Source organism: Lasiosphaeria miniovina (assembly GCF_030549165.1).
Source record: "Lasiosphaeria miniovina strain SMH2392-1A chromosome Unknown B0T26scaffold_3, whole genome shotgun sequence".
Taxonomy (NCBI): Eukaryota; Fungi; Ascomycota; class Sordariomycetes; order Sordariales; family Lasiosphaeriaceae; genus Lasiosphaeria; species Lasiosphaeria miniovina.
This window is the reverse complement of record NW_026848222.1, coordinates 6,306,902-6,330,414: the sequence shown is the minus strand read 5'-3', so window position 1 is coordinate 6,330,414 and position 23,513 is coordinate 6,306,902. Positions and strand designations below refer to the sequence as shown.

Below are 23,513 nucleotides of genomic sequence, written 5' to 3'. Positions count from 1 at the left end.
AAAAATTGCAAAGTGGGGCGATTGCAAAGGTGGGTCACCCTGTCTAGATGCTCGTCTCCATGGTATATTCTGCGAGTTAGCAGATCGTGTCACGTTCAGCAATGTCAACAAGAGGGTAGAATGTGATGTATTGTTCAGGGAAGAAAAAAGGGCGGAATTCCCTGCTTATGACACTTGAATGCCTACTGTCTAGCATGTAAGCACTAGGCCGTTGTTAGCGTACTATGGTAGATCAACACCCGTAAACGCGCCATTTCAAAGTGACCCTATTACGTAACAGATCAAAGACGTGTGCAGGGGCCAGGTCTTGCTCATCGCTCAACAGGATCGTCAGGGAGTTGCTGTTGGGCTGGTGTAAACGGGGTACGGGGTCTTCGGGCAACCAGAGACAACAAAATTAGGCACTCTCTTGTTAATCTCTTTGTTCCCTCCACCTATTCACATGAGATAGCTGGGGTGTGTGCAATTTCACCTTTGCCGTTTCTTCCGCTTCCAAGTCACACCTTTGGGATGCTGATGCTCCAAAGGGGTGAGTCTTTATGCAATTAGCAAATGATACTGTTGATGTTATCCGTCACCAGATTGCTTTAAGCACTAGATGGCAAAATGCAATGGCATATACCCCGGCTTCCTAGCTTTGGGGTTGATGCATGTTTTCTTGGTTATTTCTCTCACGAACACTGCAAGCAGTGAGACCCTGTAATTGGCTAGTTGACAACAATAGAAAGCTGCACCAGCCCAGTAACCAGCCTCGACGGCACGCTGGCAGCCGCACGGGTGGCAGGGCCGAGTTGCGGTGGCCGTCTCCGCGGTGGATGTCTGCATCCGAGACTTGGCCATGCACGTCACCTAAACGGGACGCCGCAGATCCCTGGCCGGACGCCAAGCCTTGGGCACGGGATCCGGAATCTCTTTTGTTCCGGGCAGATTTTGCGGCTGCGTGTCTCTCTCACGCGTTTTTCAGCGGCCGGCTTGGGTTTGACTCGTTACTTGATGGGCGAGCTGTGTTCAGGAGCCTGTTATTCCGGTTTTCGGCTTAGGAGTTTGGGCGATGTGGACGTGTTGATCCAGCTGCTTGGCTGGCGGGGAGGGAGAGTCGGGACCAACGATGGGCACTGGAGTAAGCCCTAGCCCTAGCTCGCACTCCCCGGAGTTGGGCTCTGGCGTTCTTCCTCCCATGCAGTTGTTGCAGGGGGGGTTGGCTCTTGGGGGACGACTCTTCGCAGTGGCATCGGATCCAGACTACGGGCGTGGCGTGATTGTGAACGAGTCGGCAGGGTGCTCTCGGAAGTCCCAACCACGAAAAGCTCGATGCTCGCCTAGCATACGAGTTCGGGAGTCGGCATATTGATGCCCCAGAGGCATGGGCACCCAGAATGCGACATTGGGCACGTCAACGTCCCGGGCGCCCGACTGGGACTGGGAGCGCATAGGGAGGGGCCTGGGAAGTGTGAGTCGTGCCATGGCATGGCATGGCATGGGTGGCCGGGAAGTGTGAGTGGGTCGGATCCCTCGCGAGAGTGGGCTTCTGATAAGGCCAGTGCTGCAGACTCCCCCTCTCTCCGACACGTAGGCCGCGTCTGTGGAGAAGCTGGGGAAATACGGGGAACAAGTAGTAGGGTTGCTCCCTGTCTGGAATTCCCAGACAGCAGAGTTCGGGCGTTCCAGTAGTAGCGGCAGATTGATCAGCATCAGTCACGGTGGAGGCACCCAGGGCTATTTTTGCCTACGTGAGCAATGAGATTATGAGTGCCTACGTGGGCAATGAGATTATGAGTGCCTACGTGGGCAATGAGATTATGAGGAGCCTCGGCGGCTTCTGCGGCTACCAGGATAGCTATCGGAGCCTGTGTGGATGCGGCGCAACGCCCAGGAAGTGGCACTGGTTGATGTTGTTTGGTCCAAGTCCAGCACCCGCTGCTGCCCAATCCTGGCGGTTGGAGTCGCCGACGGGCTTCGTATTGCAGCGTCTGCTCAATTAGGGATTTGGGAATTTGGCGCTACCGAGACTGAGTACCGTCCGTTTCTGGCATGCCGAGGCCCGTAGCGGAAGCTAGCCCGGGTAAGTGCTTATGATTGGCGAGCTAAGCCACTGGATACGCGGTGGAGGATCGGACAGGCAGATAGGCGATTGGGCTGGCTGGCGACGTTGATTGTACCCAACTACCACCTTTTGGTGGTGTGGGACACTTGGTGTGGGACACTTGGTCTGGGACACTTTGTGTGGGAGAGCACAAGGTGTGGCAACACAGCGACGGCATAGCCTGACATAGACCGAGCGTTGATGCCCAAGCCTATATCTGTGCGATTTTCAGCTCGACGTCTGCGCCTCTTGCCCGGTTGACCCGAACCCACGGCCGCTTGTGCTGCAGCTTGCATGGCTTCCATTAGTTGCCGGCAACTACCAGGAAAACTGCCGAATGTCACAGGGCCCATGTGTTACCACCTCTGGTCACTGGTGTTGCTATACATGCACCGATGCTATACGCGCAGCGCACCGATGCTATACATGCACTGATATAAGGGCCGGCAGGCGGTGGGTTGCTGGTAGCCAACCAGAGACGACTATCGCAAAGAGTGCTTAGTGAAGCAAACTGGGGTGCAGGCTTGAACCCGAAGAATTTCGTGATCCAATGTGAAATAGTCGGACGATGGCTTGTTTGTGCCGCCTTTCCAGCCCACCAATTGTCAGGGATTTGCCGTCAATCATTTTCGAGTATTTTCTCCGTCACCATGACGCATCAGACATCTTCGTACATTGGCCTCCTCCTGCTACGTTCCCGACTGCAAGAGCCCCCGCATGCAAGTCATTCTCGTGACTCGCCCCGCCGGCATCGGAGTTTTAATTACCGTTGTCAACACCTGGGTTGGGATCCAGCGTGGTGGGAGGTCCTGCCGGCTACGTGCAAGGGTGTGGATTGTCTACGATAGGGTCGAGACGATGCAACCCAGGGAGCCACGGGTTCAGACGGGTGACGTCGCTTGTCTGCGGAATGCAAACAAACGGAGCTAACGTCCTCCAGTGCAGGACTAGACCATGATCGAGGCAAAGATAACGGGAGCGGGCAGCATGACCAACTGAGACCTATCAGGGGCCGTCCACGCTTTTCCCCTGTCTAATTGGACATACGCAGGTGCGCGGCAGGTGGCTCCTCCCGTCAAGACCAAGCTGATATCATAATGGCGCCACCGCATGGGAATAAGAAGGCAGCACTACTACCGCGGGCGCTAGATAAATTGTCACGCAACATGGCATGTCCAGCCTACCTAGAGCTCAGCGTCGCCAGCAAGCTAGCGCGGTTGCCGGTGCATTGACCCCGTCTACCCCGTCCAAGACCCGACAAGTTGGGGTTTGTCGGGCTGATCCCCTAGCACCTTGGCAGATGACTGCACACTGGCCGCATGCACATGGGCTTTGGTATAGCCGTGATTTGAGGGGAGCATGCGTGAAGGAAGTTCACGTTCGTGCTAGGATAAATAGACGAGTCAGCCCCAGGCTCTGCAACCCATGGCCTCGGCCTCAGCAGCAGCAACACAACAACAGTCAGTATCACGCTATACACGAGGTCAGCACACATCCCGGACCCAAGGCCATGGGGTCGAGCTGAAGCTGAGGGAGTCAGCCAAGGCAGATTTCCCTGCCAGACCAGTGCCGACGCATCATCCCCCGGCAGGCAAATGGCGGTAGGCTATCTCTCTACCTCACCCGAACAACGACACAGGATAACAGGAAGCTCTGCAGTTCGAAATTGGCGACGTCGTGCGGATCCGGGGCCAAACCTACACGTACAAAGTCATTGCCATCACCAACTCGCTGATTACCATTCTCGTTGTCAATCCGCAGCCGGATGGGACCGTCTTGACGTTTAGTCCAATATGCCTGCAGAGCGTCGACGAGTCAAGGATCGAAAAGGTTGAGGACGGGGGATGAGTGCTGTGCGCTGGGCCGGCGTGGTCTGGATGCGTAGAATGTGGGCCGAACAAATACCTGTGATTGGCACTCCATTCTCTCATCCTCTCACTTTGTGGTGCGCGCTGCATCGCTGTCGTTATTGTGTACCAGAAAAACTGCACACCAAGCTCAAAGACACAATCCTTGCCTCTCCAAAGTGTCTTTCTTGGTCAATGAACCCGCCGCAAACCAGCGCCGCAAACCAGCGCCTTTGCTGCCCCCCCCCCCCCCCCCCCCCGCCCTCGCTCCTTTCCCAGATCTCCGGCCCAACCCTAACCCTACACACCCCTTTTGTTGCCATAAACAAGGTCTCCTTTGGGTCTTTACCACGGCAACTGCGCCCACGAACAATTTGGCAGTGGCCTATGCTTCCCCAATCCGACCAACGCTTCAGCTGCAAGACGAAGCCGCAGGTGCGCAAATGCAGTATCCCTGGTGCTGCATGCGCTGTAGCCACCGCTGTCCGAGACTCCTGACTCGCCATCCCCATTCGCCTGCCTGACCACAAGTTCGACCACAACATGCCATGGTTTGGCTTCGAGACAGTGGCCCATGACACGAAAGGCAGCCCGCCGTATTACCCTCGCCAGAGGACAGCTGATCGACGGGCCTGGCATTGGCAATCCGCACCAATGATAGCAGATGGTGGCGTTTAGCGGCTAAATTGGCCACGCAGCCAGTACTGTCGACACAGCACCCCTGTAGGCCCAGATTGATTGCATCCCGCGGCAGTGATGCACGTAAATCTCCGCGCCGGCGGGAGTGGCGGCACCCTTTGCGGGGAAGAAGTCTGGGGAACGTGATCAACCGGATATTGATCGACGCCCTTCTCCAACTGCACATGGCACCCTGTCAGTCTTGGCCATTTGCGGACAATTCTGGCAATGGACGACGGCGCCGGCAACGGCTGCTTGCGGAGAGTTTGCCCTCCAATCAGAGCAGACGTCGCCTCTCCAGCTTCCCTTCCTCCAGGACGCCACGACACTGCAACACCTACACAGGAACAGGAACAGGCAATATCGCCCGGAGAAACAACGACCCAGGTACAGAGGCCGACACCAGACTCAGCAGACACTGGCGGTCGACACCAGACTCAGCAGACACTGGCCGCTATCAAGTGTCTACGACGTCCATGCCGTTTCGAGCCAGAAGCCCCGTACTTCTTGACTGCAAAAGACGACAATGGTCAGGCTTGCAATTGCCGGCCTCGTCGTGGCCACCCTCTGCGCGCCTGCGAGAGGGGGGCTCAAGTACCCAGACTGCGCCAGCGGGCCGCTCAAGTCGAATCTGGTATGCAACACGTCGGCGGCGCCAGAAGCGCGGGCGTCGGCGCTGGTGGCGGCCATGAGCAACAGCGACAAGCTCGAAAATCTCGTCAAGTATGCCTAACCCCCAATCAGACCTAAACCAAAACCAAAACAAACTGACAGCCGACCGCCAGCAACTCGCCCGGCGTGTCAAAACTGGGCCTCAGCGCGTACCAGTGGTGGAACGAGGCCCTGCACGGCGTGGCCCGTAACCGCGGCATCACATGGGGCGGGCAGTTCGGCGCGGCGACGCAGTTCCCGCAGGCCATCACGACGGGCGCAACGTTTGACGACGAGCTGGTGCGGCAGATGGGCGAGGTGATCGGGACAGAAGCGCGAGCGTTTGCCAACGCGGGGCGCGCCCACCTCGACTTCTGGACGCCCAACGTGAACCCGTTCCGCGACCCGCGATGGGGGCGCGGCCACGAGACGCCTGGCGAGGACGCCTTCCGCAACAGCCGGTGGGCCGCCGCCTTTGTGCGCGGCATGCAGGGAGACCCTGCGGGCCAGTCGACGCACCGCGTCGTCGCCACGTGCAAGCACTTTGCCGCGTACGACCTCGAGAACTCGGGGAGCGCCACGACGCGCTTCAACTTCGACGCCAAGGTGACCACCCAGGATCTCGCCGAGTACTACCTGCCGCCGTTCCAGCAGTGCGCGCGCGACTCGCGCGTCGGCTCCGTCATGTGCAGCTACAACGCCGTCAACGGCGTGCCGGCCTGCGCCAACGCCTACCTCATGGACACGATCCTGCGCAAGCACTGGTACGTTCCCGCACAAGCACTGGTAGTCCCTAAAGCGGGCTACTAAATCGATGTCAGTAGAATAATACGAGAGAGAAAAAACCAGGAACTGGACTGGCGACAACCAGTACGTCGTCAGCGACTGCGACGCCGTGTACTACCTGGGCAACGCCAACGGCGGGCACCGATACAAGGCGAGCTACGCGGCAGCCATCGGCGCAGCACTCACCGCAGGCTGCGACAACATGTGCTGGGCGACGGACGGCACGGCGCCCAACGCGGCCGCTGCCTTCAGCAGCAAGCAGTTCGGCCAGGAGACGCTCGACCGAGCGCTAGTACGGCAGATGCAGGGCCTCGTGCGCGCGGGCTACTTTGATGGGCCGGGTGGCGCGTACCGCAGCCTCGGCGCCAGCGACGTCAACACGGCGGCCGCGCAGGCCCTCGCGCTGCGCGCCGCACGCGAGGGCATCGTGCTGCTGAAGAACGACGGCGGGTTCCTGCCGCTAACCGCACTCGACGCGTCGTCCTCGGGCACGTCCGTCGCCATGGTCGGCTTCTGGGCGCAGGCCGCGGACCGCATGCTCGGCGGGTACAGCGGCAACCCGCCGTTCCAGCACGGCGCGGTGGCGGCGGCCAAGGCGCGCGGGATCACGGTCAACTACGTCAGCGGACCGCTAGCGCAGGGCAGCGCCGACGCCGGCGCAGCGGTAGCAGCGGCGCAGAAGTCCAGCGTCGTGCTGTTCTTCGGGGGGATCGACAACTCGGTCGAGAAGGAGAGCCAGGACCGCAGCTCGATCGCGTGGCCGGCGGGCCAGCTGGCCGTGATCCAGAAGCTGGCCGCAACCGGCAAGCCCGTCGTGGTGGTGCGCATGGGCACGCACGTCGACGACACGCCGCTGCTGGGCCTCGCCGGCGTCAAGGCCATCCTGTGGGCCGGCTACCCGGGCCAGGACGGCGGGACGGCCGTCATGGACATCGTCGCGGGCGTTGCGAGCCCCGCCGGCCGCCTGCCCGTAACCGCGTACCCGGCCGCCTTCACGGCGCAGGCGCCCTACACCAACATGGCGCTGCGGCCGGCCGCGTCAGGTTCCTACCCAGGCCGCACGTACCGCTGGTACACGGGCGACGCCGTGTGGGAGTTCGGCCACGGGCTGCACTACACGACGTTCGCCGTGTCACCCCCAGAGGACTTCCCCGCGTCATTTGCCATCGCGGACCTGCTTGCTGCATGTCAGGCCCGGGGCAAGGCGACATATCTCGACCTGTGCGCGTTCCGCGCCGCCAACGTGACGGTGCGCAACACGGGCGCACGCGCGTCCGACTACGTGGCGCTGGGGTTCCTGGCTGGCGAGTTCGGCCCGCCGCCGTTCCCGCGCAAGACGCTCACCGCGTACGCGCGCGTGTCTGCCGTCGCGCCGGGGCAGAGTGTTACGGCGGTGCTGGACTGGACGCTCGGAAACCTCGCGCGCGTCGATGACACGGGGAGCAGGGTGTTGTATCCGGGAGTGTACACTCTGCTGCTCGACCAGCCGGCGGTCGCGAATTTGAGTTTTGTTTTGACGGGGGATAAAGCGGTGCTGGATAAGTGGCCGCAGCCGCCGGCGTGAAGCAGCGTTGGCAATGGCTCAAACTGTCAGACTGCAACAGCACTTCTAGGATTGTGTGCACCAGAGTGAATTGCTCTTATTCTCGTCCTCCAGTCTTTCCACAAAAGACTCTCTCTCTTATACTTCCTTATGTGGCAATTACATGCGAAACCCAGTGGCGAAGATTACGCACCATAGATTCCAGAACCTTCTAGGCCATTCCATCTGACACACCCCCCCAGATTCAAGCCTGTATGTTGGATCTGACTGCCAGCCTTTCTGTGATATCCACAAGGTGTAGTTGGTGCACGAAATTCTGGTGTTTCTGGGGCGTGAGGGCCTTTGTTAAGCCGTCGGCTATCATGTCCCCTGACGGAACATAATCTACCTTAATCTTCTTTTTCCTTGCTTCCTGGCGCAGCCAGTGGTTGTGAATATCCACATGCCGTAGCCGGGTCTGCAAAGTAGCCACCTCAGCCATCACTAGTCGGATAGTTTGTTTGTTGTCGCACAGAATCTTGATGCTGCTATCGTCTAGTTGGACCGCTAGTTCTGTAAGTAAGCGACTCACAAAGAGGGCTTCTTTTGCTGCCTGGGCTAGAGCGAGGAGCTCAGCTTCTGTGGTAGACGTGGTAACGGTGTCTTGTTTGTTGGCCCTCCAACCAATTAAGCCACCAAACAGTTCCATGGTGTAGGCTTGTGAGCTCTTTCGATCGATGGAATTATCGGCAAAGGAAGCATCGCTTGCCACAACGAAGTCGTCTTGCCCACCTAACTGCAATGCCAGTGTTCTGGTATGGTGTAGGTAGTGCAGTACTTGGTCTGCGGCTTTGTGATGGGCTGGGCCAGGATTGGCGTTGAATCTTGTTAACCGTGATGCTGCAAAAGCCACATCTGGCCTGCTAATTACTGCAGCGTATAGAATAGACCCAGTTTTGCGTTGGTATTTCTGAATTGATGATGCCTCAGCCTTGTATTTATATGGCAGAAGTTCTGTAGTTGCCATTGGCACCGTAGTCTTCTTCGTAGGTGTGGTATCGGCCAAGTTGACAATTTTGTCAAGGTAGGCTACTTGAGATAGCCAGAGTAATTGTCTTTTGCGATCTCTATGCACCTCGATGCCCAAGAACCATTGCAAGGCACCACCCCCTGTCAGTTTGAATCTTTGCTTTAGACCACAAATTAGGTCCTTAGCCAATGCCTCCTTTTCTTTCTGGTAGGCAAAGACAATGTCATCCACGTAGAAAAACACCACAACACCGTCTTTCATCAAGATACACGGTTCGTGTGGGATGCTCTGGAAGCCCAAGGTCTTCAAGGCTCTTGTAAGTTCTCTTTGCCAGAGGAGTGGTGACTGCCGTAGGCCGTATAATGCCTTGTTCAGCTTCAGGATGGTACCTGGCTTCCGGTATCCAGGTGGCATCCTCATGAAGATGTCGTTTTCTAGCCGAGCATTGACAAATGCGTTGATTGCGTCGTGCTGGATGAGCTCGAGATCGAACCTAGCCGCAATCGCCATAAGTGTTCGAAAGGATCGACCGGCGAGGGTGGCTGCGTAGGTTTCTTCTTCGAGTGATCGTCTTTGTTGATCTCCTCTAACGACTAGTCTTGCCTTGCATTTCTGAAAACGGCCGTGCTTGTCGTACTTATATACATACACCCACATACAGTCTAGGATTTCTTGGCCTTGTTTGGCCACTTCTATCCACGACTGCATTTCTGCATGACTTTGCAAGTGATCTTTTTCAGCTTGCAAGAACTGTTCTCTGAGCACGTGTGTGTATAACTGATTATGTGACTTTGGCACTGGTGGTAGATCTCGACGATAGATTCTTTGTAAACCACCTGGTTGTTTTGACAATCGTTGTATCGTAGCCTTCGTAATTGTTTTTCCATTGTGGTTAACTGCCTGTACTAGCCGCCCTGCGGCAAAGGCTGCCATCCAAGGTTTGGCGTCTGATTGGCTTGTTTTTGAAGGTGGGATATTATCGATTTGTCGGATTGATGCTGCCAATAGTGCTGCCGGTGAAAGAGAGGGTGTAGGATACGGTGCAAAGCGTGCACACGTATAACCAAACTCTTGATGTGACTCTTGATCTTGCACTTGGTCTTCCATAGGCTGGTCTTCGTCATCGGGAATAAAAATGACCCCCTCATCCTCTTGTAATACAGAGGGCTGTATGTCATCTTCTGGCACTACAGTCTCTGTTGCTGTAAGAAGGTGGCTAAGCTCGTCTAGTCGTACGTGAAGAAGATCGTCTTTCAGACCCTCTAAGTTGCCATTGAAGATCTCGTCCTCGTTGAAAACCACGTCTCTTGTATTGAATACCTTGTTGGCTATAGGATTCCAGATCCTATAGATGTTGGATGAACTGTATCCCACTAGGTATCCAATCCAAGCCTTTGGGTTAGTTCGTTGAAGCCGGTTAGACTTCTTCATGGCGTTTGCTGTCATGGCAAAGGCCTTGCAACCGTAGGCTCGAAGGTGGGTTTGATCTGGCTTCTTGTCTTCAACTACAATGCCGTCTTTGTGGGCTAGATGTGTATGGAATCGATCGTATGGGGTTTTCCAGTTATAGATATACCGTGGAATTCGGTTGTGTAGGTAAACTGCAGCTCTGGCTATTTCTGGCCAAAGTGTAGCTGGTAGGCGTGCCCCTGTGCGCATTGCACGAATCTTATCCTTGATCACACCCCCCGAGCGCTCGGCGCCTCCATTCTGGGCTTGTGTGTATGGTGCCGAGGGCTCCGTTTTGACGAATCGTTGGCCAAGGAAGGTCTGAATCTCGGCTGCCTTGAATTCGTTATCGCATTCCACAACTTGTGGTCGTATCTGGTATCTGTGATCCAGAGTGCCAAATAGGTGGGTTAGGCATGTGATGATGGAGTCTGCTGCTCTGTCCTTAAGGTAGTAATCCCAGGCTAAGCCAGACCACCTATCTGTGATTAAGAAGAGGTGCTTATAGCCATTGTAGCCTTCTTCGAATTCGTGGAGATCCAGTGCTAGCCGTAGTCCAGGGCCTTCATCGTGCTTTCTTGCCCGTCGTCTGACTTGCCGCTGTGCCTTTGATATGCCACATGCATCGCATTCAATAGTGGTGGGCCCTTTGATCTTCACACCGTACGAGCATTGCACGAGGTGCTCCAGTGCTTGTGGGCCAGGGTGGCCAAGTCGTAGGTGCCAGAGCCTTACAAATGCTTTATTGGGTCGTCGTTGGGTGTAGGAATTGTACAGATTTCGGCGTGCAAAGAAGGCAGCTTTGGAATATTGTACTGGAAGGTCTTCGAGGACGTACTGGTCGTACCGATCAAGTAGGTAGCACAGAACTGAATTGTTGGACTTGCGTACGCAGTTATTGCCAGGACTATTGTCCCACCAGAATCCTTGCTTTCGTAGTTGCCGGAAAGATACTAGGTTGCATGCAAATCCAGGGCAGTAGGCTACATCTGTAAGCCGTAGGAGTTGCTTTCCTCTTGGCCCTTGGATCTCGACGTAGACCGTTCCGTACCCATAGATTTCGACAGGTTGCTCCCCAGCCCACACAAAATCGCCTTCGGGGGCCGTTTGGAACTTGAGAAATCGTGTAATCTGGTTAAATATGTGAATAGTAGTTCCGGAGTCTAGAATAGCCGAATTCTTCAAAGGGTACTCAGCTGTCTTTTTAACCACAAAGCTTCCAGAGCAACTGCCGATCTTACGGCCTAGTCAGCTCTGTTTTTGAAGCTGGATTTCTTTGATCTTCTCTTGTAGTTGTGGGTCTTTGAGAGCGTTGTTTACCCTGTTACGGATATGCTCTCTCTCCACAAAACTCTCAGGTGCCAAATCTGGAAATGCATAAAAGCATCTTGCGAGACGGTGGAACTGGTCGCACGCAGGGCATATAGTAGAGGCTGTGCCCGAAGCTTCTTGCTTCTTTTTAGGTCTTTTGCCATCTGGGATACTGGCTGTGCCCGAGGCCGTATTTGGTCTCTTTTTAGGTCTTTTGCCTTCACCAGAACCAACCCTTTTGCGTTTCTGACCCTTTTGCTCCCCCTCATCCCCATCGGATACGATTTCGCTATCAGAAGCGTCCTCCTGATAGGCCTCTTTACCACGAGTTATGGCGGCAAAGGAAGGGCCGAACGAGCCTTTACCTACACGGTTGCCAACCGGTACGCGGGCATTCGCCAGTCGCCGTGCTTCCTTTCGAAAATCGTGGGCAACTTCCCGATAGGTAAGAGTTAACTGCTTGATCTTTGTTTGTTGCACCAGCTCGTAAGCTGTAACCCAGTTGCCTAAAATAGGCTGTACAGCTTTTATAAAGTCGTTGAACCAGGATCTTGGCCGTGTCGCTTCTGGTACGCCTTTGTCTTGTGCTGTAGATAGAGCATTCTCCCATTGTTCTGACCATTTGATTAGGTCTTTAGGGAGTCGTGTAAGTGGCTTGATTGCTAGCTGATAGGCTTCTCGAGCGTCTTCTATCGCCTCGTCGTCGCTAATACCTGCTTGAGTCTGCAAGGCATTGTACCAATCCAGGATTGACTTGGTTGGTTTGCATGAGGTACGTTGATAGTGCGTGCTCACTGTTTTCAATACCCACTGCTTCAGTCGTTCAATCCTGTCGAATTGCTGAGTATAATCCTTGAGGTTGGCTTGGTAGATAGTCCATTCCATCTGGTAAGTCTTGAACCCATCAGTGGTTAGGTCAGCGATCGTGATTGGAATACTAGCTGGGCTAGCTTCTTCGTCGTCAGCAACCGATACGCTGGTGCCGCGGACCGTAACCGACAATTGACTAGGGGTCTTGTGTTTGTGTCTGGCCGGATCAGGGGCGGTAGGTTTGTTGAGAAAAGGGGTAAGCCCCTGAATCTGGGACCAGATGTCTCCGGCCACCGCCTGGGCTTGGAACTGCAAATTCCAGGTTTCCCAGTTGTCCGAGCTGTTCAGCGCGACAGTCTTGTCGTTGTTGGTGGTGGTCATCTTGACTGTTGGTCTTGGAAAAGAATGTTAAAGAATTGCGTGTCGGAAGCGCTGTTGACTTCGCAGTCCTGATAGTAGGTGGCTGACTAATCGGCTGATTGAGCGGATGAATGAGACTCTTAATTGTCAGACTGCAACAGCACTTCTAGGATTGTGTGCACCAGAGTGAATTGCTCTTATTCTCGTCCTCCAGTCTTTCCACAAAAGACTCTCTCTCTTATACTTCCTTATGTGGCAATTACATGACGAAACCCAGTGGCGAAGATTACGCACCATAGATTCCAGAACCTTCTAGGCCATTCCATCTGACACAAACAACTCAATCTTGAACAAGTCAATCTTGAACAAGTCAATCTTGAGGCTATATTTGGCTGAATTGAGCCGCCAACACTGATATTTGACTGGGTTGAAGCTAGAATTGATTGATATGGCAATAATTGACGATATTTGACGGCATCTTCCGCCCACCAAAAAAAAGTAAAAAGTCGTCAAAGAGGGCCAAAATAGTAGGAAAAAATGCCGTGAAGAAGCCCGGAAAAGCTCGTCAACGTACCCAATCCTTCAAACACAGGATGTCGTTGAAGCTATCGTCGCCCATTCTATGTCTCTGTGCCAAATACCAGCTTACCGTTACTGAATGCCCTCTCCGGTCCGCCGACATGGACGGAATAATAGACATCAAATCCAGGGCCATTTTTGACAGCCGGGGCCAACGTTCCTGACGACAAAACCACCAAGATTTCATGTCATCTACCGGCCTGACTCCCTCTACATGGTATTCAGCGAGTTCGTCCTTCTGACAAAAACGACCTTTCCTTGATGTTCAAAGTCACTTCCAACATCTTTTGCTTCTTTCTCGGCGCCTCAACGCCGTCTTCCTCACCGTGAAGCTTTTCGGCATGCTCCTTTTGCAAATGGCCTGCCGCCGAGCTTGTGCTCACAGCCATGAAGACCTTCTCGCAATAGTGGCACGCCCAGAAGTATGCTCCCTCTTTAATAACGTTGTTGACGACCTGGGAAAGCCAGCAGCCGTGCGAAGTAATAATCCACCATGACCTCGTATTCTTCTTGCCCGCCCAGTATTCCGCTATTTATAGCGCCCGTGTTGTTGTTATTTTGGGCCAGTCCTTCACCTCCATATTCCCAAGCTCTTTGATATCAAATTTGACCAACTCCTCGTATTGTGTCAGATTCGCGATGGCTTCCTTAGGGCATCAAATACTCGCTTTTGGCCTGTGGAGAGGGTCGAGGCAGGCATATTGTCGGTAGTTCGGGGGCAAGAAATCGCTGCAGGAATGGAAGGATTCGGTGGAAAGGTCGGGTTCGGCTGGTTATTTACGTCGTGATGGTTGCATTGCGGATTTGACGGTGCATTGCAGCGACCTGCGGCCTGCCCGGCAGTCAGAGATTTTCCCGGGCCCAGGAAAATACAGGGTTGGCCTCGGTCAGGGAGCGCCCTGGACCTAGGAAAATCCGAAAAAAGAAATCAGCCCTAAAATGGGCATATTTGATCGATTGAATTGGATAAAATTAAGTTGGTGCCAACCCTGGCGTGAAGAGGCTTTGAGCTTGGCCTGGCGGTTGGCTTGGCGGAGCGTAGATTGTGCGTCGGTTTTGTGGTTTGCTCTCTTTGATACCAGAATTCATACACTCGGGGCGTGCGTGGTATTACCTGATTTCCGTGAATAATGAATGCAGCCCCTGTTAAGTTTGCAAATGCCCCTCAAGGGAAGGACTCTCGCAGGAAAGCGTGAGTCGTCAAACTCGCTAGTGTACTGAACTGTCAACGGCCCAGGAAATCCCGGTGCGATGAAATAAACAGGGCAGTCACATCAAGTGCGGGCTGAGCACTGTAAGAACTGGATCCAAGATGAAATATTTTTGCAATGTTTTCTGTGCCACAAGCGGAAGCTTGCAATCAGCTACCTATCTGAAGAAAAAGAAAAAGCCCCTGACCCATGCTCCGCAGTGTTCCCAATCTCACGTCTCCCCCATTTCGCAACTCGTTCTCGCCGAGATTAGTCGACATTAAATCCAACCCGCGCCTTCCGTTTCAGCCGTTTCAGCAATAAGCCACACCCAGTCTCTTGCATATCTCAACATACCTAGTCACATCACACTCGCCACGTTTCTTCGCCCATAAAGACAGTCCATCCCTTCGCCCGTAAAGATGGTCCATCCCTTCGCCCGTAAAGACGGTCCATCTCTCCACCACCCCCCATACCTCATAAAACAAAGAGAAATAAAGAAAGAAAAATTCACTTCCTCCCATTCATCCTCCCCCGCTCAATAACATCCCAAAACTTCCTCTGCCGCAGCTCAACCAACCCATCCCCCTCATCCGTCCAAAACACCCTCTCATCTGCCCACCGCGACCCATCCGGCACGAGCACAACGACATGCACGTCCCTCGCGGGATGGCGCTTGCCGCGGGGTGGCTCGCGCAGCGCGACGGCCCGTAGCCGGGCCCCGTCGTCCATCTCGACGGCCGGGCCGTCCGACACGGGGTCGGACGAGGCGATCTCGACGATGGATTTATCTGCGTGGAGCAGGGCTAGGAACTGCGGGATGGTGGCCACGATGCCGTCCGCGTCGGCTTCGCCGCGGTTGCGCATTGGGGACGGCGGGAGGCGGGTTGGTGACGCGAGCACGGGGACGACGAGGAGGGCCGAGTGCGCGTTTTTGTTCGCCGCGTTGCTGCTGCTGCCGGGAAACGTGCTGCTGCGCGGGTTGTTGTTGGCGTTGTTGCCCGTGGTCGTGTTGGTCGTGTACGTCGCGGCGGTCGGCTTCAGGCGCGGCCGGTACGCGGCCGCCGGGTGCTCCGAGTCCGAGTCGTCGACGTGCGACACGGCGCTGCGGCGGCGACGCATGCGGCGCTCGTACAGCGGCGCGTTGTCCTCGACGTCGGAGAGGAAGACGGGCGACAGCGCCGACGGGGACAGTGCGGATCTGCTGCCCAGCGGGGCGAGCGGGCTGGGGAGGAGCAGCGGGGACGGCGACGGGGCGATACGCTGCTGCTGCCCGTGCTGCCCTTGTTGTTGCCCATGCTGCCCTTGTTGTTGCGGCTGCGGCTGCGGCTGCGGCTGCGCGCTGGGAGACGGGCGGCCGAGCGGGTGCAGGTGCGGCAGGTGGTGGTGGGCCGTGTTGGCGCAGTGCTTGTGCGGGTCGTGGCGCGGCAGCCGGGCGTAGCGCGGCGTGCTGTCGCGGCCGGTGACCTGCGCCCTCCACCGGAAGCGGTTGTCGCTGTGCGTCAGCACCACCTTGCGCACCGCCTCGTCGGTGCGCATGCCCACCAGCACCGACTTGGGCACGTCCTCCATGGCCGCGACCGGCCGCAGCCGCGTGGCCAGCCCCAGCCCGGCCGCCGTGCCGAACGGCGTCATGGGCGGCATGGCGGATGCCGGCGAGTTCGCGGCGCTGCCGTTCTTACGCTGCGGGAGCGTCAGCGTCGTGCTGGTGAAGCCGAGCGCTGGGCGCGTCGGAGTCGACGGCGTGGCCGGACCGCGCGTCGACGGGGTGCTGCCGCCGCCGCGCGACGCGACGTCGACGGCGTAGAGCGTGATGGTGCCCCAGTGGCCGTCGGCCGTCCATGTCAGCACCGTCAGGTGGTTGGTGTTGCCCGTGTACTTGGCCGTGTCAAAGAGGTCGCTCTCGAGCCGCTCGAGCGCGCGCGGGTGCATGACGGGCGGCACCGTCGTAGGGTCGGTCCCGGCCGGCAGCGGCCGGAGCAGCGTGCGGTTCCCGGTTGCTGCCATCTCGCCGACGGGCATGCCGCGCTGCTTGTGGATGATGGGCTTGGCGAGCATTCCCAGCCCCTTGACGGCGATCGGCGCGTGAAAGTCGACGTGGCCGAGCGCCTCGATCATCTCCTCGTGGGGGTTCCTGGTCAGGGGTCGGCGCTGAGACAACACCTCGGGGTGGAACTCGGCCCAGTCAAAGAACGGAGGCTCTTGAACCCCGGACAGAAGCGCCGGCTCGATCCTGAGCAGGGGGCGCGAGGAGGAGGGCGCTTGGGCGTGGAACAGGTCTCTGTCGTCCTCGTCGCCCGACATCTCCGAGTCCGAGATTCCCGACGACGATAGCGACGACGACGAGAAGGGTGTGTCTTCTCCGCTGCTTAGACCGCTCCTACGCCCTACCCCCCGGTCTCGCGACCAGCGCCGCTGGGTTGCTGCGCCGCCCACTCTTGCTGCGCCGCCCACTCTTGCTCCGTCGGACGGCCATCGCACATAGGGAAGCTGGGAGACGGAATCCGAGTAGCGCCTGGCATTCCACGACGAGGGCGCCACCAAACTACCCGCGCTCCGGGGCTGGGCTTCGTCAGGGCTTCGCACCGACGTCGAAGGGTTCCATGATCTTGCCGAGCTGGGGCCGCGGCCTCCGTATTCCAGCGCCGGAGCCACGTCAATCGCAAGGAGAGGGGCGCGGCGGCTCCTGGCCGGCTCCCCGGCTCGGGCACTGTTGTAATATGCCATGGTTTTGTCCGTCAACGGTCAGTAATTGCCCGGGATAGTTATCTCTTCTCTTCTGAGGCTCGACTCCTGGGTCCTGGATTGGGAAAAGAGTTCACCACGATGTAATGGTTGAAAGTAAATCGGCATGCCGATCTGGAGTAATTCTAGACCACGAACCAGGCAGTCAGTCACTTTTAGCAGCCAAGTGTCTAATGTCACCCATCCGAGCCCGCGTCGGGGGCGGGGCGGCCCGGTTGCAGACGCGGCCGAGACCACGGCTGCGGCACGGCCGCGGCACGGCCAGGAAACATTGCTGTCGCAGAACCCTGCCCGGGCGCTGTAATTGGCTGCCTCTCGGGTTTTACGATCCGATCAAACACTTGCGGCCGGCGACCACGGCCGCGGCCCAGGTCCCCACCGTCACACAACACACGGAAATCCACCCATTCAGCAGCCATCAGAGAGCCGCCTAGATCCGACAGAGCAGAAGTCGTCCTGGCTCCGGGCGCTCGCCAGAACACGAAACCCGCCCCGCCTGTCACAGCACCCCGTCTCTGGCTGCGGACGAGGCCGCGATCGACGTGCCACATCAAAACATGATGCGCCGGATTCGCAGGACGCGCATCGCCCAATTGGCACGACACGCATGGCGCCGAAGACGAGAATTTCTAATCAGAGGACATCACGGAGAATTGCTGCCCCAGCAGACACAGCAGACACATGTTGCCTGGCCCTCTGGCAAACAGCGGCTAATATAATTGTAGGGGCACAACCCCCGTCTTGATGTTCTCGCATGCGTCCTCTGTCCAAACCCACGTTCCATCTTCTTTCTTGACGCCTATCTTTTCGGCCGATGTGACCTTTCAAGTCTTGGAGGCTCCCCCGCTAATAAATATTCAGGGATTAGATATTCAGGGATTAGATATTCAGGGATTAGATTATATCAACAACCACTAGTTCAGTTGCCAAACGAACGAAAACACCGCTAAGCGGCATTAGCCAGCGTGTCTTTCCAAGATTTGAATGCCTCAACGCCTCACAGCTCTCCCTATGACTTGCCTCTGTACGCTGTCCTTGCAAGATAGAGGGGTGTGCAACAGAAATGCGAGGCAGGGCACCTAGTCGATTCACTGTTGCTTCAGAAAGTGGCCAATCTCTAGTTAACTTCCAAAGGCGTTGGGTGTGAGTGTTCAATACGGGCTTGCCCATACGAGTCTGCGTCCGACGGAATGATATGACGTCGAACAGGCTCAGTGATTGGCTCAGATGATGCTCATCAAACGCCAGCCAGGCAGCACAGTGTGCCCGTAGGCGCCTGGCGAGTTGATGCCGGTGTATCGACTCCTACTTCGACGGCGGGGCTATGTAGTAGCACACCATCTCGACAGTGCATTGGTGAAGCCCAAAGTTTTCTGCCATCTCCAGTGGTATACGGGAAAATGGGTGGTCTTCATCCTTATCGAAACACACGGTGTTTTTTGAACAAGATCCAGTGGTCCAGGCACCGCTAGGCCAATACATGGCATCAATGTAGCATTGGTGGATATAATTACCCCAAGAACTGGCCTCCTGACACCTGTCTTGTCCGGAAGTACCACAGGTCCGAAACCTCTTGCTGAAAGAAGTGTAAATTGGTAGGAATATGCCAACTAATGTCAAGTGCCAGGGTCAGTAATTGCTCAAAAGGCATGCGTGATTAGTCAAAGGGCCAAGTGCTGGGGTCAATAATTCCTCAAAGGCATGCGTGACTGTTCAAAATGCAGGCGAAGAAACTAGTAGGCACTTGTCCTGTCCACTTCCTTAACAGCCATGTGTGCCCAAGATAGAAAGTCGAGAAATCCCGGCATGCTCCCTCGGATATTGTACTTTGTCGTCCCAGCGCCGCGGCACAGTAATTACCGAAGTATTCAAGACCAGCCTGTAACCCGTGTCTCAGTCGTGAGTCTCCTCTGGCTCGAGAGACTTGTCTGGCTCGATGGCCACATCAGGCTTGAGGGTTCAGGTTTGGGTTCTTGCTGATGGCTGGCTTGGGAGTCGGGTTCAACTTTGTGCTGGTGTCTGGCTCAGTACCTGTGTCTAGCTCAGTACCCGTGTCAGACTCCGGAGCCTCCTTTGGATCAAGAGTCTTGTTTGGGTTGATAATGTTGTCTGTATCAAGGGTAGGGCTTGGTTGTATGCTGCTGTCTGGCTCGATACCTGTCAGGCTTGGGAGTCGTCTCTGGCTCGGCAGTCTCCTCTGGGCTGGGAGTCGGATTCAACTTCGTGCTGGTTTCTAGATTGATGCCCGCGCTAGGTTTGAGCTGCTCTAGGCCGACAATCTTGTCTGGATCCACAGCCTTACCTGCATCGAGGGTGGGGTTTGACTCCTTGCTGGTGTCTGGCTCGGTACCTGCCTAAGGCTCCAGAGCCTCCTCTGCATTGAGTCTTGTCTGGGTCTACAGTGAAAGTCTTGTCTGGGTCTGCATTGAGAGGGTTGTCTGGTCTGCATTGAGAGGCTTGTCTGGGTCTGCATTGAGAGGCTTGTCTGGGCCTGCATTGAGAATCGCGCTTAGTTGCATGCTGCCGTCTAGATCGATATCTACGTCAGGCTCAGTTTTGTGCGATCAGCGAGGATACCACAATAAAGGGCAAGAGATAATTGCGCGAAATGCGTGGGGCTGGCAATGAATAAAGAGATCTCCGAGAGGATGCAAGACGCTAGAATCGATATTAGCCGAGCCCTAGTCCCAGTTCCAGTTCCAGCTCCAGTTCCAGCTCCAGTTCCAGCTCCAGTTCAAGTCTGGCGCCCGTCTCCAATGTGCCTTCCGTTAGATGTCACGCTCGGTTGGCCAAGACAGGAAAGGGAAAGAGTGGGGACAGGGGATGTTCATGAATGCATATTCCGTATTTGATACGGGTATTTGATACGGGAATCCGCGTATCTTGGGTCGACCGACGATGTGATTAGCACTGCGACCCGTCCAGTCAGGTTGTCGGGTCTCGACTCTCGACCATCCCCGTGCCTTCTGTTGGTGCAAGACTGAGAAGAGAGGGTGTGTGGCACGGCCCCGCTCGGCTAATCCGTAATTGACTTCCCGATTCTGTCTCCACCACCAGTATTGTGACTGCAAGTTCGCACTCTCGGTACCGAAGTAACGGGACACAGTACGTACTTTAGACACTCGATAGCACCACCCCAAAGACCACCCCCCCCCCTTCCAAATTCACCACCTGTGACGATTGTACTGCGCCGAGGCAGACATGCACGCACGTGTCGAGGACAAGACCAAACCATGCAGCCCATTCGCCGCTGCGCGAGCATTTCTCTGCCGAGACTCTGCCAATTTATAGCCAAGGGCAATAGCCTTGTACAGCCAGCCCTTCGTCCTCCCGTGCCTCGCCGCTACCTACGACCACAGCCCTCTCGCAGTCTTTGTGAATTCTGTGCTCGGCAAAGTCTGTCTGTTGCTTTGACATTTGACATTCATCCTGCCAGGCTCTATCGACTTAAACCTCTCTCTTTCGACTGGCTTCGCTAGCCTGGCCCTTCTTGTCTTACACAATGCAGCATTCACAGGCCTGGCTTCCACGAATTGCTATCGTCGGTGCCGGCGTTGGTGGCTTGTTGCTGGCGCATGGCCTACAAAAGGCAGGTACCCCCGCTCTCGAGCCTTGGACCCGCCTTCCGACCCACCACAGCCGTGGAGTTGATCTGTCATCGTATTACGAACTGACACTGCCTAGCAGAATGGCTTCGAGGTCGTCGTGTACGAAAAAGAGAAGTACCTCAACGAGAGGGTTCGAGAATGGACCATGCTTATCCACTGGGCCCTGCCGACGCTCCTCAAGCTGCTTCCCGATCACATCATCGGCAACCTGCGCTCGGCCTACGTCGACCAGTGGTACCCTTACGACCAAGAGAAGGAGTTCCTCCCGTACTACAATGGCATGTCGGGCGAGCTAGCCTTCAAGGTCGCGGTCTCCGCGAGAAGAGTGTCGCGGACGAGACTCAGAGAAGTCTACGCCAAGGGCCTCGACATCCGCTAGGGAAAGCAGCTTGCGGACCTGCAAGTCCCCAATTCCGCCGGCCCGGTCGCAATTCGCTTTGGGGATGGCGACTCGACGACCGCGGACGTCGTCTTTGGGGCGGACGGGTCCAACTCGCGCACGCGACGATGGCTGCTGGGCGACGAAGCGAGCAAGACGTTGGATTCGGAGCATATCATTGCAAGTGGAATATTGAAGTACGAGACGGCAGAGCAAGCCGTCGCCGTCAAGATGGGATACCCACTTTGTACCATTGCGCCAGTCAACGACGGCGTCATCTTTACCCGTGTAAGTCCCACCCCATAATCTCCTCCGGCCACAGTACCACCACGAGTCAGCCGCTAAGATGTTGGAATGATGCAGTGCAGTCCGTCCCGGACCCAAATGACCCCGTTAACTGGTCATTCCACGTCGCTCGAGTCTGGAAAGGCAAGACGGACTTCCTCGAAGGCGCAGCGGCCATCGCCAAGGCTAAGGCCATGACCACGGATCCCAACATCAGCGAACCCTTCCGCTCGGCAATCCATTTGATTCCAGACAATGCCAACTTCACCGTCACACAGCTTCGCTATTGGGAAACTGTTCCCTGGGACAACAAAGGCGGGAGGGTAACATTGCTTGGCGATGCGGCGCATTGCGTATTGCCAGGTGAGCAATCAGCCCTAGCACTACGCAGCCCTAGCACTGCACAGCCCTACAAGCACAAGGTCCGCGCCGATAGCGCCATGGACTCTAACCTAACCCATGCGCAGGCCGTGGCCAAGGACTCAACCACGCTCTGGGCGACGTCGACGCGCTGGTTTCCGAGTTTCTCAGGGTCAAGGAGAACGGCAGCACCGTCATCGAAGCGCTGCAAACATATAAGGCAGACGTCTTTGTGCGGGGCCCCAAGGCCGTGCGCGAGTCGCTCGAGGACACCGAGGCAATCATGAAGGTTAGAAACCTGGAGAAGTCTCGGCAGGCCCAGAAGGGCATGGCGCTGTAGCGGTACCTCACACGCGCTCCGTAGTCTAGGATGGGTTGGACAATAGCTCTGACCACTTCTTTCTTGGAGGACTACACCCCACTTGTGCAAGGCTTTGCTTTCGGTCTTTGCTTTGAGCGACGTGCAGAGACGTGAAGCTCGACGTGTCTCATCACATCTCCATCGGGTAATGCAAGGTTCTCTATCACATTGAGCCTGGGCTTGTGCTCAACCTGCAGCTGATATTGACGTGGCGGCGCGGCCCAGGCGCGGCCCCCAACACCACGAGTGTGCCTAGACCCCGGGAGCCAAGCTATCAGAATGGCAGGAATTGCCGTCACCTCTAGAATCACGGACCCTGTCCGTGACGTAATAACTACCAGATGTGTGGCGGCCGGTGAGGAGGGCGGACGGACTGACGGACTGACACACAGACGGACGGACGGACGGACGGACGGACGGACGTACGTATGCCCTGGCAAGGAAACAGTCAACAGAGTGCCTATTACGTACAGCTTCTCGCACGCAAGAGCAGACATGGTATTAGCCCCGTGGCCCTAGGGAAGATTAATCGGGGATACGACAGAACGGAGACGGTCACTGTTTGCCTGCAGGCTTGGGGACACTGAGTCCGAAGCTTGTATTCCTGACCGACGTCGCCGGCGATGGGACACCGCCCAGGCTTTGAGCAGAGGCGGAGTTAGCTAGCCCTCGTTCCGACCTCGTCGAACGCCGCTTGTGCTATCGGTATTTCATCGACGGTCCTGTGCTCGTCTCTGCCTTCAACGCTCTGGTCCCTTGGCTTGAGATGGCCAGCTCCGTTCCTTGTGCTGTGAGCGGTTTGGTGTTTTGGAGTTGGTTCGGAGATTTTCCGTTCGGTGTTCCCTCTTCTGCCCGTGCACATCTACCAGCTGACGGTCTATAGGTAAGGGGAGGTAACTTGGGGAGATCGAAAGACAAACAACATCAACAGATGCTGCTCAATCTGCAAACCGCCACAGCCATGCACGATCGTGGAAGCGGCGCCACCGCTTCTGAAAAGCATCTGGCAGACGGCGTAGTTCCGCCAATCAGGATGAACAAACTTGCCGGCTTTGCTGCGGGAGCCGTTTCATTCGGCGTCACTTCCGAGTCCGAGGTCTCCAATCCTGAGCGCTGGGTCGGTTGTTGGCCAGGGGTCTCCCAAATCCGAATGCGGTGGAGACTGTGGCGCCTTGAAGTTTAACATGACGTCTCGTCAGATCGCGTTGTCGGCGGCGTGTTGTTGACATTTTCCCACAAAGCGGACTTCAACGCGGACTTCGACGCGGACTTCGACGCGGACTTCGACGGGACTTCGACGCGGACTTCGACGCGGACTTCGACGCAGACTTTCAACACGGTATCCGAGGTTATGTTGTTCCCAGAAGCTACTTGTTTGGTTTCGTGGGATTCCTACCTGGTATTAGCTGGCTGATTAATACACGGTTTTTGAGGGCTCACGAACAGGACTTCATTTCGCATATGAACAAGCACAGACGC

At 56.3% G+C, this 23,513-nt stretch overlaps 5 protein-coding genes across 5 annotated transcripts; 3 read left to right on the top strand and 2 right to left on the bottom strand.

Moving 5' to 3' along the window:
- Nucleotides 1-3,736: 3,736 nt before the first annotated feature.
- On the top strand, nucleotides 3,737-3,931 carry B0T26DRAFT_641964 (uncharacterized protein; the record flags this gene model as incomplete). The annotated part of the gene is made up of 1 exon (XM_060437397.1): nucleotides 3,737-3,931. A coding segment is annotated over one exon (195 nt), but the record flags the coding sequence as incomplete, so codon positions are not given.
- A 1,203-nt stretch (nucleotides 3,932-5,134) lies between these two features.
- B0T26DRAFT_811870 (glycoside hydrolase family 3 protein) lies at nucleotides 5,135-7,724 on the top strand (the record flags this gene model as incomplete). Its single annotated transcript, XM_060447292.1, has 3 exons — nucleotides 5,135-5,331; nucleotides 5,394-6,023; nucleotides 6,109-7,724. The coding sequence occupies 3 exons, from the start codon at nucleotides 5,135-5,137 to the stop codon at nucleotides 7,607-7,609; spliced, it is 2,328 nt and encodes a 775-aa protein (XP_060299418.1). The 3' UTR covers nucleotides 7,610-7,724.
- Nucleotides 7,725-11,294: 3,570 nt separating this feature from the next.
- On the bottom strand, nucleotides 11,295-12,548 carry B0T26DRAFT_641579 (uncharacterized protein; the record flags this gene model as incomplete). Its single annotated transcript, XM_060437355.1, has 2 exons — nucleotides 11,295-11,521; nucleotides 11,582-12,548. The coding sequence occupies 2 exons, from the start codon at nucleotides 12,546-12,548 to the stop codon at nucleotides 11,295-11,297; spliced, it is 1,194 nt and encodes a 397-aa protein (XP_060299417.1).
- A 2,258-nt stretch (nucleotides 12,549-14,806) lies between these two features.
- On the bottom strand, nucleotides 14,807-17,023 carry B0T26DRAFT_675056 (uncharacterized protein; the record flags this gene model as incomplete). Its single annotated transcript, XM_060439785.1, has 1 exon — nucleotides 14,807-17,023. One exon carries the CDS (start codon nucleotides 17,021-17,023, stop codon nucleotides 14,807-14,809), a length of 2,217 nt encoding a protein of 738 aa, XP_060299416.1.
- Nucleotides 17,024-20,543: 3,520 nt separating this feature from the next.
- Nucleotides 20,544-22,013, top strand: B0T26DRAFT_750755 (uncharacterized protein; the record flags this gene model as incomplete). The annotated part of the gene is made up of 5 exons (XM_060445275.1): nucleotides 20,544-20,594; nucleotides 20,729-20,953; nucleotides 21,029-21,316; nucleotides 21,397-21,676; nucleotides 21,781-22,013. The coding sequence occupies 5 exons, from the start codon at nucleotides 20,544-20,546 to the stop codon at nucleotides 22,011-22,013; spliced, it is 1,077 nt and encodes a 358-aa protein (XP_060299415.1).
- Between the last annotated feature and the right edge of the window lie 1,500 nt (nucleotides 22,014-23,513).